This window comes from Sparus aurata, chromosome 13 (assembly GCF_900880675.1).
Source record: "Sparus aurata chromosome 13, fSpaAur1.1, whole genome shotgun sequence".
Taxonomy (NCBI): domain Eukaryota; kingdom Metazoa; phylum Chordata; class Actinopteri; order Spariformes; family Sparidae; genus Sparus; species Sparus aurata.
The window spans coordinates 2,937,692-2,955,275 of NC_044199.1; the positions used below are offsets into that span (position 1 = coordinate 2,937,692).

A 17,584-nucleotide genomic window follows, 5' to 3' on the forward strand; every position below is an offset into this window, starting at 1 on the left:
AAGTAAAGAAAATAAAACAAAGGAAAGAAAACAAAGGCAAGAAAGAAAGAAAGAAAGAAAGAAAAGAAAATTATGCTTTACGTTATGGATGACAAATGCTTGAGAATGTTTTTCTCTGGTTGATCAGATATAAGTCGAGATCATTTTGTGTTTCACTGTTCACCATCAAATGTTCAATCAGAAACTCAGTGCAGAAAATACAACTTCCTTTCTTCCTTCCTTTCTTCCTTTCTTCCTTTCTTTCTTTCTTTCTTTCTTCACTTTTCTTTTTTGCAACTCAGTTGTTGACTAGTACATTATGCCGGCTGGTGACATGAAGTAATTTGAATTTTAACTGTTGGATATCACTGTATGTGTTTGTGGTTTTTTGGTCTCTTACAGATCCGTCTCTGGTCCAGTGAATGAAATCATGTTTTGCATGCAGTTAAATTCCCTGGCATCTCTTTTTACAACGGTTTAACGTGACAGCAGAGTAATCCACTTTGACTATATTCTTTTTCTTTTATTTTGTTTTTACTTGGATCCTAGTTAACATTATTCCTTAAAATAAATAGTATAATGAACAAATGCTTTCACATCACAATTTACCCAACATTTAACTTAGGAAGGCCAAACTTTAGCACCACAAGGTTGATAAAATCTTTCTGTCAAAGTCCAAATCATGAAGAAGCATAATTTCTCACTAAGGTATCAGAATAACACATTAGCTTCACTTCAAGGGGCCGACGGATTTAATGGGGACAGCCTAATGCGCATGCGCAGTACATCCTCCTCGGTACTTGGGGTAATGGCTGCTAGGTGAGATGAGCGGATCGGCCGCATCCTTTGAGTGTGAGGCGCTTCCATCGAGAGGACCGTTAACTCGGGCGGTGCCGAGTTAAAATGGTCGATATCCGACCTGAAAAGCATCCCGAAACTGTTGTACATATTGCGAACATCGTCCTTCAAAGGTAAGTTCCCATTTTCTCTCACTAGTTCTGGTCGGGCGCCATAGCTAGCTCGGTATGTCTAACGTTACCAGCCTGCTAGCTAGCTAGCTAGCTCCGGTTGGACTTACTGGCTAGGGGGCAACAGTTTATGCTAACGCAAACTAATCTTCAAATGGTTTAAGCTACCCTCAACTGCTCCTGTGTGGGCGTGTGTAGATGTGGCCGCGGCCGCTGGTGTGTAAAGTGGCGGCGTCAGAGCCAAGCTAACGCCTGTGGTATGTTTTGTGTTGGTTGTTGACAGTAGCTAGCAGAGCTCGGTGCTAGCTGACTACGTTAGCTCGAATTGTTGGCGCTGTGCCTGCTGCCTGCTCGATACAGCTCATCATCTCCACTCTACACGTAGCCTAACACTGTTATGGCTGTATTACCAACTTGACACATCACTTCTAGAGAAACCGAAGCCTCATATTTGGATTGTCGGTCCTATAAATACGCTGCAACATATAAATCCAACGAAGCTAGCAAAGTGTTGCAGTCTTTTGCAGCGTAGCTTAGAGATTTCCTCCCGTCGGGGTTACTAGAGTTCATGTTGTAGCCACCACAATAGATGCAGCACTCGCTCATCCGTAACGTTTGTGGTCCCGGTGTGTCAGTAAAGTGAGTAATGGTATAAATACGACCATTTAAAGTAATCCAACTACTCCACGCACTGTAACTGTTAATGGATTACGACAGATAAAAATACAGTGTTAGACGGCCGCGTTATATAAGCTCGTATTCTGCGAAGTGATCTCTCTCTGGCCGGTGCTCGTCGTGGTGAATCCAGAGTTATGTAAGTTATCAGGGTCCTGTCCCGGAATACAGGGATATTAATGGATGGAAACTCTGCTATTGGCAACTTTGATGTATTCTCCAGCGTTAAACGAGGCTGAAAAGTTGTCTTTTAAGTGCCACAATCGGAAGGTCGTTGTGGAAGTGATCAAACTTCATTCTGCTGAGTCTGCTGGAGCCTCTAAGAATAGACTCAACCTGCAGTTTAGAAGGCAGCACCCTGAGTGAGGAGGACTCAGGTGGTGCAGGGTTGTTAACATGTTGTAGAAGCTCTTCTGTTTGGAGTCACTGCTGGCTGCTTTCTGTGTGTGCTGCTGTTGTTTTATGCAAAGCTGAGCGGGTTTGCATTGATTGATTGATTGGAGATCCTCAGTTCTTCAAAAAGTGTTTGGACAGGGAACAGCAGGATCACTTAGCCTGAACATAACAATAGACAACGTTTTCTCACAGTGGTGGTTAAGTTAGTTTGGGAAACAATTATATTAGGTGTGTTTGCTTATTTGAGTTATTTTTTATGCTTGCGATTTAATGGTGTTTTTGTTTTGATTCATTGGGTATTTTGTGTTTCATCAGCAACTGTAATATCATTTAGTTGGGGAAAGGAAATCCAATTGAAATGCAATCTTTAGTCTAAGTATAAGCTGGCCTGCACAATTAATCAATATCAATTACAACGTGTCCAGCTGCAGAAGCAGCAATTTGCATCATAAAATGCATCATAATGAGGTGCATGAGTGCTGCAGAGATGTCAGGTTTACTAGAAGACACGTTTGTTTGGTTCAGACTCCAACAAATGTCACATTATCAGGATTTTAATAGTTTGTTTTAGAAAAAAAAATCGCAGGAGTAATATCTGTAGAATAAGCGCATAAATATATTTTGTTTGACCATATCATGCATCACTAGGAATATGAATGGTGGCCATGAAAGACTTTGCAATAGCATTTATTATCCTGATGTATGTGCCTCCTTTTAATATCTCTGATTGGACCTTTTCTGCACGGCAGTGTTGCAAATCAATGAGCAGGACAGTTTTATGGCAATACTGGATTTACAAGAGTCTTCCATCAACATGATGAAGTGCTTCAGTACACTTCTTATCAACATATTGGATTCCCATAGTCCACACCTGTTTTCTAAATAGTCATTTATCAATTATATTTATGAAAATGTACTTCTCCACTAATATGGGTTTTATGAATCTCACATACTGTGATAGAGATTGTTAACCAACATGTCTGTCAGTAGAAAGTGTTGTAAAGAAAGACAATAAACACACTACTAGTTGTATCTGTAGATATAAACAGAACAGTGTGTGAACAGCTGAGGAAGCGTATATGTGAATAAGCAGTTTTTGCCCGTATGCCTAATTTGTCCGGCCTGTCGCAGAGTCGCACCTGCATTAAAACACCTGGCAGTGTTACCACAGAGTTTATTTTCCCAGTTGCTTGTCCAGCGCTCATGTTAAGCTCTGCGCAGTTGGTCAGTGTCTGGAAGCAAACAGAACGGCCTGGATCCCTTCACATGTACTTAAGTCTTGATTGATCATTGACTTTAGTTTGAACCATTTGAATTTGTTCTTCAGGTTGCCACTTTTTGAACTGCAACAGCCGTTTTCCAGACTAGCTGTTTTTCCATGATAGTGTTTGTTGCAGTCCTGAATGAGCAGCAGAGAAGAACATGGCACCGCCTGTAAACAAAACGAGTTGTTTGGCGGTACTGTTTGGTTCTGTTGACTGCCCCACCTCACTGGTCCTCCCTGCACACACACACACACACACACACACGCACAAAAGCATTGGAGAAGCAGCAAGGCCACTGGTTTGTTAACTTCTTACAGATAATCATTTCAACAACACCAGGTCCAGAATGAACAGCTTGTGAATAACCAAATATTTAACTATAAATGTGTAACTGTTAGTGTTCCGACAAGTAGTGTTGTAGACAAAGTGTTGCTTTGTTAGTATAACTAGCAGGATGATAGTTTTAATGTCTCCGGTCAGTGCTTGTACAATAACCTGTATTGTTTGGTTCTGTCATATTGTTTATCTGTGACTTAACTGAATGGTTAAACAGTTTGCCAATTAAGTGTAATTTGTGTGAGTTATAGTGTCATTTTTCAATGAATCTGCAAGTGTGTATATATACACATTTGTGTAGCTTTAGCTTCAAATATAAGGAGGCCCGCTGAATGTTATGAGTGTTAAAAGGGTGGGGATTTTAACACCACCCACCTGCCAAACACAGGTGGAGGGCATTCCACAATAAAATGTGACTATTGTTAGCAGTTAGTGTGTTTTGCATGCACAAAGCTTGTTTGATTGAGATCCAGCTTCATTTGAAATTATGTGTTTTCTTAACCTATCTCTCTACCTCCCTGTGAAACTCCCCTCTCTCTCCACCTCATTCCTCCTCCTCCTCTTCTGCTGGTTGGCTTTCATCCTTCCCTCATTTCTTTCCCCCACACTCTGTCACTGCTTCCTATATTCTCTGCATCCTATTAAATTTCTTCTTGTGCATTGTTTCTCTCTCCCTGCAGTGCACCCACCGTAAACATCCCGTCGTAGTGGTCAGTTCTGCCTGCCGATCAGAGGTAAACCTGAGGCCATGGCAGTGAAGGACCGCGTCGAGGCGGTGCTCAATGTGGGTCTGCGAGTTCCCAGCATCATGCTGCTGGACGTCCTGTACCGCTGGGACGTTAGCTCCTTCTTCCAGAAGATCCAGCGTTCCAGCCTCTCCAACAACCCCCTGTTTCAGTACAAATACCTGGCTCTTTACCTGCACTACGTAGGTCAGTGTTGGTGTCTCACACACACACACACACACACACACACACACACTGTCTGTTTCAGCACAGTCTTCTTTCTTTAATGGTTCTTTAAGGATAAGTGTAAAACAAACACTGTATACAAATGGCTTGTTCTATCTGCAACACGTAGCATTTTCCATATTTGATAATGTAATATGTATTAAAAGGTTGTAGCTGATGGTCTGTCAGTTCTAACGGCACGCAGTAGGTGTTTTGTTTTTACTGTTTGACTTTGCTATCAGCTAAAGTGCCTCCTGTTCCGTTGGCTTTATCGTTAGCTGAAGTTAAAACAGCCACAATCTTGGTTGGATTTGCATGATTTTCTCTTCACAACGCCGTCAGTTTCAGAATGCTCATACATGGTGGAAGGCATGCTTTGGTGCTTTGGGGTGAATTCAGGACAGTTTGTTTGCCATAATGACAAGTAGAGTTTGACCAAAACTATCCTGTTTGTCCGATGGTAAACTAACAATAGTGGATGCTCTGTGAAACCAGTTTTCCTCCTCCAGCAGTGTGGTTTTTGCCCCAGCAGTGGCATTCTGGCAGCGTGACTCAGCTGTGCCAGTCAAACTTGATGTGAGGCCGAGTGTTGAGTGTGTAGGTCGCTCTGCCGACAGACAAAGTTACACAGAAGAATTGAAAAGTAACAGACAAAAAGGCTTTGAGAGCGCCATCCTTCATCAATCCTCAACTGTAATCCAACTTTTTCTCTCTGGTCTTGTGTTGACTAATTCTCCATGGACTTATGCTGCTACAATAGTTGTTGTCTACAAATACATCCTGCCACCTCTCTATGAGTGCTGCCATTATTGTGTGATGTCAGACAACTGCTTCTTCATGAGGTCCAGGTAGATGGATTTTAGCAGACTAGAAGGAATTCTGCTCTTGAGTGACATTCCACTGCACTTTTTCTAGAAGGAGGTCAAACATTTTCAAGTTAAGAGTTTTCTGGAATGCAGCATTAAGTTTAATCTCTTTGTAGTACAGTTAACCCTGAAACATGGTTTTAAAAACACTCTTCTATGCTGTGGGCCTGGATTAAATTTTAACTGGATGGTTTCCCAGTGTTGTGATAAATTCTGTGTGTTCCACTCAAATGTCAATGAGCAAACATGTTAACAAGCGCATTGTGAAGTCTTTGTAAGCTGTTAATCTCGTCATACAAGTAATGACCCATCCGTTTCAGCAGGTGTCAGGTGTATTGACACAGAAGCACTGAAACAAAGGAGCATATATGTGAGGGTGAAGTTGACACAGCAAAGTCTGAACATGCTCAGGCTAACAGAGAACCCGAGCTAGCTAAAAGAAAACCGTTTGTTCAAACCACAGACCAGCACAGTGTTGAGTTTTATTATGTCTGCGTTTGTGAGTGTGCTGTCAGACTTGGCTGCAGTTGGTTAATGAGCCAATAGGCTTGGTATGTGCTGATCTGCGCTGTGGGTGGACAGACAGAATAAAAGGGGAGAGAGGCTGTGAAACCAAAGTAACTGTTGCTATGCACTGAGGAGCATTTAGGTAGCGGACTGTTGTACGATAAGCCCGTTGGCAGCAGTCAATGTTTGATTGACAGTCAAAAAAAGCTCCCTGCAATTACATAAGAAACATCTGTCACACACACACACACATCAAGTATGTCACTTTTGTGATTGAAAACACAGCATGGTCAGCAAAGTGCAAGAAAAGCTTTTGTAAGTATTTTCACAATCTTTCTTTGTGCTGTTTTTGTTGAGTGTCTCAATAAGATTGTTTGTGTCCACATGCAGGTTACATCTTGAGCCTGGTGCTCCTGACTCTGCCTCGTCAACACCTGGTTAAACTCTACCTGTATGTCCTTACGGCCCTACTACTGTTTGCTGGTCACCAAGTCTCAAGGTACACTCACACACTGATTGACATTATGTCATGCAGCTATCCCATGATCTGTTACTCCTTTTGCTGGTTCAGATGAGAGGTTGGGAAACTTTGTGTGATGTTATATGATGATAGATTCCCTGTAAATTGAGCATTTTGATCTCTTTGTCAGGGATTACGTGCGCAGCGAACTGGAGTCTGGCCATGAAGGACCTGTCTACCTGGAACCTCTCTCCATGAACAGATTCACCACAGCACTTATAGGTATGTTATTACACATGAATGCATGAAGACACGTGTGCAGTACACGTGACGAGGCACGAATGCATCGTACAAACAATTAAAGCAAGCAAAGTGGATCCATTTCATCAGCTGCTTTCACAGCTCAACTCTTCCTCTTTTCAATTTGATCTCCCTCTTTCCCTCTCCTTTGTGGTTGCCCATGCATGTGCATGCAAGTCTGGACCAAGAATGACAAAGAACATCTGTCACTTACAGTCCTGCAATTTCCACTGAAGTACCCATATGTAACCGGTGGTTACTGTACCTCAGTGGGAGAGCTGCTTTCTGTTTCCACCACGGACAGTACTCTTACATGTAGGCGGGAGTGTTACTGGCTGGGTCTTGTTGGGAAACAGCAGGGGAAACTGCCCTAAACACATGAGAAGCTGATGCATTTATTAAGAGACCTCATGTGACCGATTCTGTACACGACGGCCAACATATACAACTGCTGCTCTTTTTTCCCTTTTTGCTCTGCTCGCACCCCTCGTCTGTTTTCTGCCCCCCTCTCTCTTTTTTGCTCAACCACACACTCGCTACACACAGCGCAGAACACATGTGTGGTTGTTTATCACAACAGGGAAACAATCTTTGGTTGAGAAAATGCTGCAGGCTGCAACACAAAAGACTGCTGAGAAAGCAAATAAGAGTTTGGAAAATTCTACATCAGAGCGCAGAGGACGAGACGACTTGTTCTGACGGACCAATCAGTGGCCTACAGTGTTTTGACTCCACCTTTTGGAATCTGATCAGTATGCTAGTAACCTCAAAAAAGGGTAACGAAAAACAAAATGGTATTGAGTTTCATTGGCCCAGGTATTTCCTATAACAAAGCTTTTCTATCCGTTTTGGCTTTTCTCACACATGAAGCACTGTTTTAGGTCACTGAAAAAATTGCTTTTGGAAAACCCCTACTAGTGGAGATATTAAGAAATTCTGTTGTCACTGTTTACATCTGGACTAGATTAAGTTTAACCTTAACTCTCTGTGATCAGAAATCCATAGGACCGTGGACCTTAGGACCTGGTGTCATCTTACTAGAGGGTAGATACGGAGTCTCCTGTGCTATAAATAGACCATACTGAGAGCTGATTTCACTGCACAGTGAAAGCCTGAGAAAGCAAAAATAACATGGTTACAGTGACAAAGATATACTGCTGTGTAGAGAGAGAGGGGGGCGGGGGATGAAAGATACTAATTATGAAAGTGGACTCCAGATTATTTCTTATCTCTTTGAGTGTTTGTTTGGCCTTTTGCAGCTGACATATTGTCACTACACTGATCTAAATGAGCGAAATATTTTCAGACGGTTGTTTTATTTCAGCTCTCAATAATACAAACATCAATACAGCAGACAAGCTGTTCCTAAACCACATTTGCAACAGTGTGCACACACTCATGCTTCTGTACTTGCGTCTTCTTTCATCTGTTTTCAGGTCAGCTGGTGGTGTGTACACTCTGTTCCTGTGTGATGCAGACCAAGAGGATTTGGCTTTTCTCTGCTCACCTCCTCCCTCTGGTGGCCAGACTGTGCCTGGTCCCACTGGAGACCATCGTCTTCATCAATAAGTTCTCCATGATCTTCACAGGCCTGGAGGTCATTTACTTCCTGGCTTCTAACTTGTTGGTACCATACAACCTGGCCAAGACTGCCTACAGGGAGCTGGCTCAGGTAATATATTCGATATGTGTCCTAATCGTGCACGCTCTTTCAGTCTTTGGCAGGATTTCAGGAATGTTAGTCCTGAGAGATTTCCTTGTATGTAATATTAATTTGATTCCGTCTTTGGCCCATTGACCTCCACCTCTCTCTCCTTCTCTGTCTCTCATCCCTCAGGTGGTGGAAGTGTACGGGCTGCTTGCATTAGGAATGTCTCTATGGAACCAGCTGGTCCTTCCCGTTCTCTTCATGTGTTTTTGGCTACTGCTGTTTGCTCTGCAGATCTACTCATACTTCAGCACCAGAGATCAGCCTACCTCAAGAGAGAGGCTCCTTTTCCTCTTTCTTACCAGGTAAGACCACAACAGTGATCAAACTGTGTGGGGCATCACAGAGAGTTTGTTTAGTTTGTGTTTGGAGCATCATAGTTTGTGTTGCAGGAACCATCACATGGAAAATGGAAAAGAGACCATTAGGTATTGAGATACTTTGCTGTGTAGTTGTACCTGAGGGTGTCACTCGGCAAAGGTGACCATGAATCTCAAGAGCAGTTTTCATGCAAACTGGCCAGTAATTGTGGAGAAATGTTGACTTGGACCAAACTGATGTCACCCTGCTCGAGCTTGTAGGAGCTAAATCAATATGTTCTAGGTCTCCTGGGATACTTCAGTTTGCCAAAACAGGGCTATGATTTTTATCCCTCCACGCTGACGAGAGCTGTGGCCAGAGGCTTTTTGTTTTTGGGTCGTCTGTCAGTGCATGTCCAAACCATCCCCATTCTTTTGAACACAATATCTCTGAAAGGCCCAGATTTTCCTTCTAAGGACAGATGATGTCGTTCACTGTACAGATTGTAATGGTTTTAAACTGCAGCTTGGCTGCTGTGTGGATTTTTACAACCATGTAATTCTAGTTTGGGTGTTTTATGTGCCTTGTTTTGTAACCATCTTTAACTCTCCACCCCCTTTCTCCTTCTTCTCCCTCCCTTCCTGTCCTCAGTATTGCAGAATGTTGTAGTACACCGTACTCCCTGCTGGGTCTGGTTTTCACCGTCTCCTTCATTGCTCTGGGAGTTCTCACACTCTGCAAGTTCTACCTTCAAGGTTACAGAGCCTTTATGAATGACAACACAATGCACAGGTCAGTCAGCGAGGATGTGTGTGTGGGTTTGTTGAGGGTGTCTGTTGGTGTCTGGTTGTCAGTTTTAATCACCTTGCATGTTCATTCCTGTGCAGGGGGATGACCGAAGGCATCACCCTGCTGATCCTCGCTGTCCAGACCGGCCTCATCGAGCTTCAGGTCATTCACAGAGCCTTCCTCCTCTCCATCATCCTCTTCATTGTTGTTGCTTCCATCCTGCAGTCCATGCTGGAGATAGCTGACCCCATAGTCCTGGCCCTGGGAGCGTCCAGAGACAAGTAAGATTCATTTTCCGTACATCTTGTTTTGATATAGGATTTGTTTCCTTTATAGTTCTTATCCTCAAAAAAAGATTTCTGCTGTGTGGAGTGCTTTGGCTTCACTGCAACATATTTAAAGGTCAAAACTGGAGAATATATTTGTTTATTATGACCTCAGAAGGCAGGTAGTGTTTTTGAAAACAAGAAAAAAAACCTGGCTGAATGTGTTGAAGCAAATGTCCACATTGGACCAGATGAAGCTGATCCTCTTCTCTTTTCTGTCTCTGCAGGAGTTTGTGGAAACACTTCAGAGCCGTGTCTCTGTGTCTGTTCTTGCTGATCTTTCCGGCCTACATGGCCTACATGATCTGTCAGTTCTTCCACATGGACTTCTGGCTTCTCATCATCATCTCCTCCTCCATCCTCACCTCCCTGCAGGTAACACACAAGCAGATAACGTCTCACACACTCAGCATACAGTAACTCCTGTTTTATCCACGGTGCCTGAGGATCCTTATGAATCTATATTTTGTGATTAGTTATTAAAATGAGTAACCTGTCACCCTCAGGTCCTTGGCACTCTGCTGATCTACGTTCTTTTCATGGTGGAGGAGTTTCGTAAGGCTCCAGTGGAGAACATGGATGAAGTTATCTACTGTGTCAACGGGACCTACAGGTTGCTGGAGTTCCTGGTGAGCGTCACACATGCACACATGGTATACAGCTTCGTAAAGGAGCACAATTGAGAAGGCAGGATGTTTTACAAAAGCATTGTTGAAATACAGTGTTGCGTCTGTGATATTAAGACATTGGCTGATTTCCTCCCCTGCCAGGTTGCGGTGTGTGTGGTGTGTTACGGCGTGTCAGAGACGGTGTTTGGGGAGTGGAGTGTGATGGGCAGCACCATCATCCTGGTCCACTCGTACTATAATGTCTGGCTCAGAGCCCAGCTGGGCTGGCAGAGTTTCCTGCTCAGGAGAGATGCTGTAAACAAGATCAAAAGTCTCCCCACGGCCAGCAACACACAGCTGGAACAGTACAACGACATCTGCGCTATCTGCTACCAGGTATGTGCTGGTTCTTAATGATTCTGTTCATGGCCAAGAACATGTTTCAGGCTTCAAGTTAAAGCTGCAACCCCATTCCACAAATTAAACAGAATGTGATCATTTGCTGATTACTGGGCAATAAATTTCATGAATACCACATCAACAAATTTTAGCTTAAAACATTCAGAATAACAGTTTTGATGTTGTTTGTGTTGTGTTGCCGAAAAAGCTATTGAAGTTAGCATGCTAACCAGCTAGCTTCCAGCCATTTTGAAACTCAAGAAGTGATGGTCAGTTTGTAAACTGCTTCCACTGAACACAGTTTGTTTGCAAACAATTACACAGCAAACCAACTTTTTGTAGAGGCAAGGTTAATGTGGATCTGATGCATGTTATAGGTCAGCTGGTTTTGAAATGAACAAAATGTCAGGTGAAATGTAACGACACAGCTCATGTGTGTCTGTGCTCTCTCCTTCAGGACATGAACAGTGCTGTCATCACTCCGTGCAGTCATTTCTTCCACGCTGGCTGTCTGAAGAAATGGCTCTACGTCCAGGAGACATGCCCCCTCTGTCACTCGCAGCTCAAGAGCCAATCACCAACCACCACTGTCCCCAACCAAGACGCCCCTGTGGCCAATCAGAGCCCTGCAGAGCAGGACGAAGCCAATAAGAAGCAGAAAGATGGCACACTTCCAGATGATGGGAAGGAGGGGGGAACAGGAGAGCAGGAGGGACATCATGGACCTCACATGTCAGCTGGAGAAACCTCCTCCTCCTCCTCGTCTTCTGGTGTGCCCTCTGCTCCCCACAACCTGAATACTTCATCATCATCTTCCTCTTCTTCTTCTTCCCCACTTGTGACTGAATCTAAGAACCAGCTGCCCACAGATCATCCCTCGCCATCTTCCTCCGACACATCGGACACGCCCCCCTCCAACTCTCACCACTCGTCCTCACAGGCTGAACCTGAGCCCGCCCCTCAGCTAAACCCAGGCTTCCGACTGGGCAGCCAGGAATCATCATCATCAACATCATCATCATCATCATCATCATCATCGTCACGGCCTGACCAGCCCACTTCCCCTTCTGATGAACAGTGTCCTCCCTCATGCAGCCTCTGAGCCCCCTCGCAACACATCAGACATACATGCATGCACATATAAACACACAATCTAAATACTCCATCTGCCAGTATTCTGCCTGTATTCTACTCGTCCAGCGGTCGGCTATCCCATCATGTCAGAAATTCAACTCCAGATTCCTCCGTTTTCATTTGGAGGAGAAAAAAAAAATCCAAAACAATCTATAAGCAAATATTCATCACTCAGCATTTAAAGTCTTGGAACAGATCATCTCAGTGTGTTTCCATGATGAGTTTAACTTTCATGCCAGCAGTGATTTCATTAGAGCGGGCATAACTTGTTCCATGCGTTTCTTTTTCCTTTCCCACAAAAAGGGGACAGCAGTCATCTCATCTCATGAATAATTGGTAGTTCTACATCATGTCCACGAAATGTGAAATCCTGAATGAAACTGAAATATCACATTACTCCATTTATTTGCAGTTTTTCCTGGAATTTCCCGTTGATATTAGACCCATGGTGACACTTAGAATCAAGCTTATTTCCTTCTTATTTCAGTCCCGTACATTTCACGTGATGGTCGCTCCCATCCTGCCTTCGGTTTGTGCAGCTGCACTGTCATTGCTGTACACTTGGTAGTGTTTGGTTTCTCTCTGTTGTCCTGTATGTGCCATGATCTGTGGACGAATGGTTCAAAGCGTTCAGAGAGCCTTGACGGTTGCGTTTTAAATAGTGACTCACAAAGTACAAATTTCTCCATCGGTTTTGATAAAGATTTGTGTGTGTTGGTGAATACACGGAGCGTCAAGAGAGATTGAATGTTGTTTTTCTCGAGGCCATCACATGACCTGAAGCCTGGTGCTGCGCAGATGATACGTGATGTGGTCGAGTCGAGTGTTCACATGGAAAACTAAAAATTAATTTCATGTGTCAAGCTTCAAATCAAACTTGTTTGGCTGGTCCCAGCAACAACAGCTCTACTCCTCATCGCCAAACTTTTGTATGCCTATTGAAGAAACGTTATTTTTAAGATCATTTTTACATTACCGCTTTATCGGACAACACGCAGTGCAGACAGACTGAAAGCGAGGGAGAGGACGGGGAAGACATGCGAGACAGGCCACGTTTAAGTTCGTATCTGACCCTTCAGCGTTTGTGAGAACGTGGAGTGTAAATTAGCCCTCAGAGCCCAAACTTTGTCGTCAGTGGCTTTAATTCATTCATGGTACTTATCCGCACTAAATCGTCCTGAGCTCAGCTGATTCACAAACATGTTCACTGAACCGGGACACCCGATGTTTGTCGTGGAGCCGGCAGTCGTTGACTCTTTCACGGCGCATCACATCAGAGCACCCTCACCATCCTCCTCCTCCTCCCTGAAGTGTTTCTACCAGCAAATTGAGCCGCTCGATAGGAAAGCTTTTTTTTTTCGTTTCACACATGCTTGCACTCACACACACACACACACACACACACACACACACACACACACACACACACACTGATGGCTCCCGAGATGTGTGTGATGGAGAGTCTGAAGGTTTAATAGAAAGACTTGAGAACCAGAGAATGCCGAGTTCTGATGCACGCTTGTTTGTAGAGCCTGCACGCTGCCACTGTTACCATAGCGTTTATTTGGTCGTCCCGCAGTGTTCTCCACCCGGCTACCGATGTTTCTTCTGCCATTTTCTTTTTTTTTTTTTTGGTCTTTTCTCAGATTGCATTTGCACTAATGTCATTTATACTAGCGATGCTCCAAAGCCGTTTCTGTGGCTGTCAGCAACCAAATACCCTCTGATGTTGTTTGTGTACGAGGAAACAGCCCAATCTGTTTGTGTGTAATGTATATAAATGTTGCCCTGTATGGCATCTATATTAAACCAGAGGAGTGTTGATATATGAATAAGATCGGGGCTCGACTTCTCCAAGGCTTCCTGGTGGTTCGATGGTCTTTGTCACTGTACATGTCTGTGGACAGAGACAAACTTGGAAGCCTTCGGGAAGGCGAGCGCTCTGACCTGTGAGACCAGCCAGTGTTACCGCCTCTCCGGTCTGTATGACGCGTCCTCACGCTGGTGTGATCACTCCGGTGCCCTCTACTGTTAGGAGTGGGATCAGCATGGCGCAGACGGACAGGAGACGCACTAGTTAACCATTGACAGTATTACTTACTACCACTATTACTAAAGGTCTTATTACTATGAATGACTTTATCGTTGACATTGGAAAGCGTTGGCTGCAGGGCTCAGAATGAATACATTGATACTCGATGTAGGATCCGACCTGGCCAACGCTCGTTTATCTATTTGTGTTTTCTTTTTTGTTTTTTTTTAAGAAATGAAATGTAGAGTTTGATGTATTTTGCACATGTTCCTCTGAAAGGTGAACATAATGACATCTTTCTGTATTCTCATCAGCTCCATTCCTTAGTCTTTGATTTCATACAAAAGCACTTGAAACCTTTTTACACACATTTTAAAAACATCCTCATACTCGCTTGTTTTTTGTGTTTTTTGTTTGTTTTTTACCGTGGAGCGTTTGAAGCGTGTCAGGCAGAGCGATCACCTGCACGATGAAGCGTCTCCACGAGGTGATGACTGTCACTGGCGACTGTATGTGAATGTGCATCGCAGAATTAAATGATACGTACCCGGCAGAGGGTTCTTCCAGCTGTTGATTCCAGATGTATTTGCTCTGTTTATACTCCATGTTGGAGAGATTGCAGTAGTTGCAGTGACTCCAGACGCTGAACTGTGACATATTGTTTCATACTGTCTGGGACAGTTTAACATCAAATGTTTTAATCCAAGCTCCATGTTTAATATTTGACTATTGAACGTCTTCATCTGAGAACTGTCAGGAAGCTTATGGACATTACATATTTAAAGTTTTTTAGACTCTTTAAATGCATTATTTGCATTTCAAAGCACCTCTGAGATTTTAGCTGAGGGACTGACTTCATGTGAAATAAGGCTGCAGCTAACAATTTCTTCACCATCCATTATTCTGCCAGTTATTCTCACGATCGTTAAAGATGCTTTTTCGACTTTCTTCCTTTCTCCAAACAACAGTCCAAAACTCTTCATTTAGTTAGCTTCATCATAAAGAACAAAATGCGACAAATTAACAAGCTCAAACCAACAACAGCAACTAAAACATGACTGAAACTATTTCTCTGTTCTCAAAATAATCAATCAGCTAATTGCTTTATCAGCTCATCGCTGCAGCTGTGATGTAAACTGCATCAGGGACTGAACCTGTAACACAGCAGCTCCTCCTGTCCTGAGCTTTAATGTGTTTTAAAATTATAAAACATAACCGCAGTAAACATGTCAGTTCGTCAGATTGAACTTGATCACTCGTCTTCACTGACTTTCTGCTAAAACTAAAACAAGCGTTCCCTCGATGTCCCCGTTTAATGGAGTCACCAGTACGACTGAACAGCAGCCAGTGTAAGAACTGAAGTCGGTCTCTCCTCTGAAATCCAGATGTTTCCGAGACAATACTTTGCAAAACCATGACTATAACATTCAAAATGTAAGCAAATATGATGGAATCAATAGCTGCCAGAGATCTGTAGAGGACGGGGCTCTGCCGTCTCGTACCGTCGCCTCTGACTGACACACATCATCACGTGCAGGCGGCTCTGACTGAGACTTCCTTCACATGTTTAATTTCTCTTCTTTACGTCTGATTTAAGTTTCTCCACTCACACATTCAGGACCTGCTCTGTCAAACCGGACTCTGAATGCCAGTTGTGTTTTGTTAAAAAGCCCCACGGTTGATTTGTGGACTTGATGCCTGGCATTGCCTTTGGTTATTTTACAAAAATTGAATGTCAGAAATAAAACAAACCATCCACTCTGGACTCGGCCTCGATTTTATTTCAGATGCATGATTTAAAACCGCATCATGTGATAGTATTATGTATTATTATAAGGTTGTTATTGGTCTCTCAACTTTTGTAGAAGAGCCGGATCAGAAAATTGGATGAAGATGATTGACATCAACCTCAGACAGGTTTGGTAATTAGTTTGCCAGGTGAGCCTATTTAAAGGAGGTTAAATTTCATGCAATGTGGGGAAAAAGAAAGATCTGTCTGCAGGTTCGAGAGCGTCTAATAGTGCAGTATCTTGCAAAAGGTGTGAAAACGTTGGATATGTCAGGAAAAATGAGAGAGTGTGTGATAAAGGTGTATTTAAGGAAAGTGTCTGTCATCGTTTAAAGAGAGCAGCTGTGAAAAAAGCCACAGATGAGCAGCAAACAGGTATCAGAAGCTTCTGGTGCCGCTCGGCGCTGGATCCTCCAGAGGCTTGCTGATGTGCATACAGCTGTATTTCAACCACCCTGAACCGATGCCCACGAGGAGGAACCATCACAGTGGGCTCAGAAATACATGAAGACTCATTTTCCAACAGTTTTATTCACTGATGAATGCTGTGCTACACTGGATGGTCCAGATGGAGGGAGTTCTGGATGGGCCACCGCGTCCCAACGATGTGTGACGTCAGCAGGGAGGTGATGGAGTGTTTGTTCTGGACCGGAATCATGGGAGGTGAGTTGGTGGGTGTCAGAATGAGCTCTGCCGAATATGTGGAGTTCATAACGGCCCATTTCCTCCCGATGTCCCGTGCTGCAAAACATACCGCTGAGGTCTCTGCTGCTGTGAGCATGAAGGGAGAAACAATCATGGTGTGGCCTCCTCCATCCCCAGGCCTCCTCCATCCCCAGACCTCCTCCATCCCCAGGCCTCCATCATCCCCAGACCTCCTCCATCCCCAGACCTCCTCCATCATCCCCAGACCTCCTCATCCCAGACCTCCATCATCCCCAGACCTCCATCACAACCCAGACCTCCTCCATCCCCAGACCTCCATCATCCCAGACCTCCTTAACACCCAGACCTCCTCCATCCCCAGACCTCCTCCATCCCCAGACCTCCATCACACCCAGACCTCCTCCATCCCCAGACCTCCATCACACCCAGACCTCCTCCATCCCCAGACCCTCCTCAGCAGGGAGGTGATGGAGTGTTTGTTCTGGACCGGAATCATGGGAGGTGAGTTTGGTGGGTGTCAGAATGAGCTCTGCCGAATATGTGGAGTTCATAACGGCCCATTTCCTCCCGATTCCCGTGCTGCAAAACTAACCGCTGAGGGTCTCTGCTGCTGTGAGCATGAAGGGAGAAACAATCATGGTGTGGCCTCCATCATCCCCAGACCTCCTCCATCCCCAGGCCTCCTCCATCCCCAGGCCTCCTCCATCCCCAGCCCTCCTCCATCCCCAGGCCTCCATCATCCCAGACCTCCTCCATCCCCGACCTCCTCCATCCCCAGACCTCCATCATCCCCAGACCTCCATTACACCCAGATCTCCTCCATCCCCAGACCTCCATCATCCCCAGACCTCCATTACACCCAGACCTCCTCCATCCCCAGACCTCCTCCACCCCCAGGCCTCCATCATCCCCAGACCTCCATTACAATCCCAGACCCCTCCATCCCCAGACCTCCTCACCATCACCCAGACCTCCCATCAACCACCCAGACCTCCTCCATCCACCCAGACCTCCTCCATCCCCGGACCTCCTCCATCCCCAGACCTCCTCCATCCCAGACCTCCATCATCCCCGGACCTCCTCCATCCCCAGGCCTCCTCCATCCCCAGGCCTCCATCATCCCCAGACCTC

At 44.6% G+C, this 17,584-nt stretch overlaps 1 protein-coding gene across 1 annotated transcript; it reads left to right on the forward strand.

Moving 5' to 3' along the window:
* The first annotated feature begins 747 nt into the window (after window positions 1-747).
* On the forward strand, window positions 748-15,763 carry LOC115593943 (RING finger protein 145). The gene is made up of 12 exons (XM_030437643.1): window positions 748-950; window positions 4,300-4,551; window positions 6,333-6,441; window positions 6,593-6,684; window positions 8,139-8,374; window positions 8,540-8,715; window positions 9,362-9,502; window positions 9,598-9,780; window positions 10,053-10,200; window positions 10,332-10,454; window positions 10,596-10,829; window positions 11,290-15,763. Exons 2-12 carry the CDS (start codon window positions 4,368-4,370, stop codon window positions 11,932-11,934), a joined length of 2,271 nt encoding a protein of 756 aa, XP_030293503.1. The 5' UTR covers window positions 748-950; window positions 4,300-4,367; the 3' UTR covers window positions 11,935-15,763.
* The last annotated feature ends 1,821 nt before the right edge of the window (window positions 15,764-17,584 follow it).

Bases quoted from the DNA above. Each gene is read 5' to 3' on its own strand.
- LOC115593943 (XM_030437643.1), top strand. From the start codon at position 4,368: ATGGCAGTGAAGGACCGCGTCGAGGCGGTGCTCAATGTGGGTCTGCGA. The intron at 9,781-10,052 runs GTAAGATTCATT...CTGTCTCTGCAG, and splicing joins CTGGGAGCGTCCAGAGACAA to GAGTTTGTGGAAACACTTCA. The intron at 10,830-11,289 runs GTATGTGCTGGT...TCTCTCCTTCAG, and splicing joins TCTGCGCTATCTGCTACCAG to GACATGAACAGTGCTGTCAT.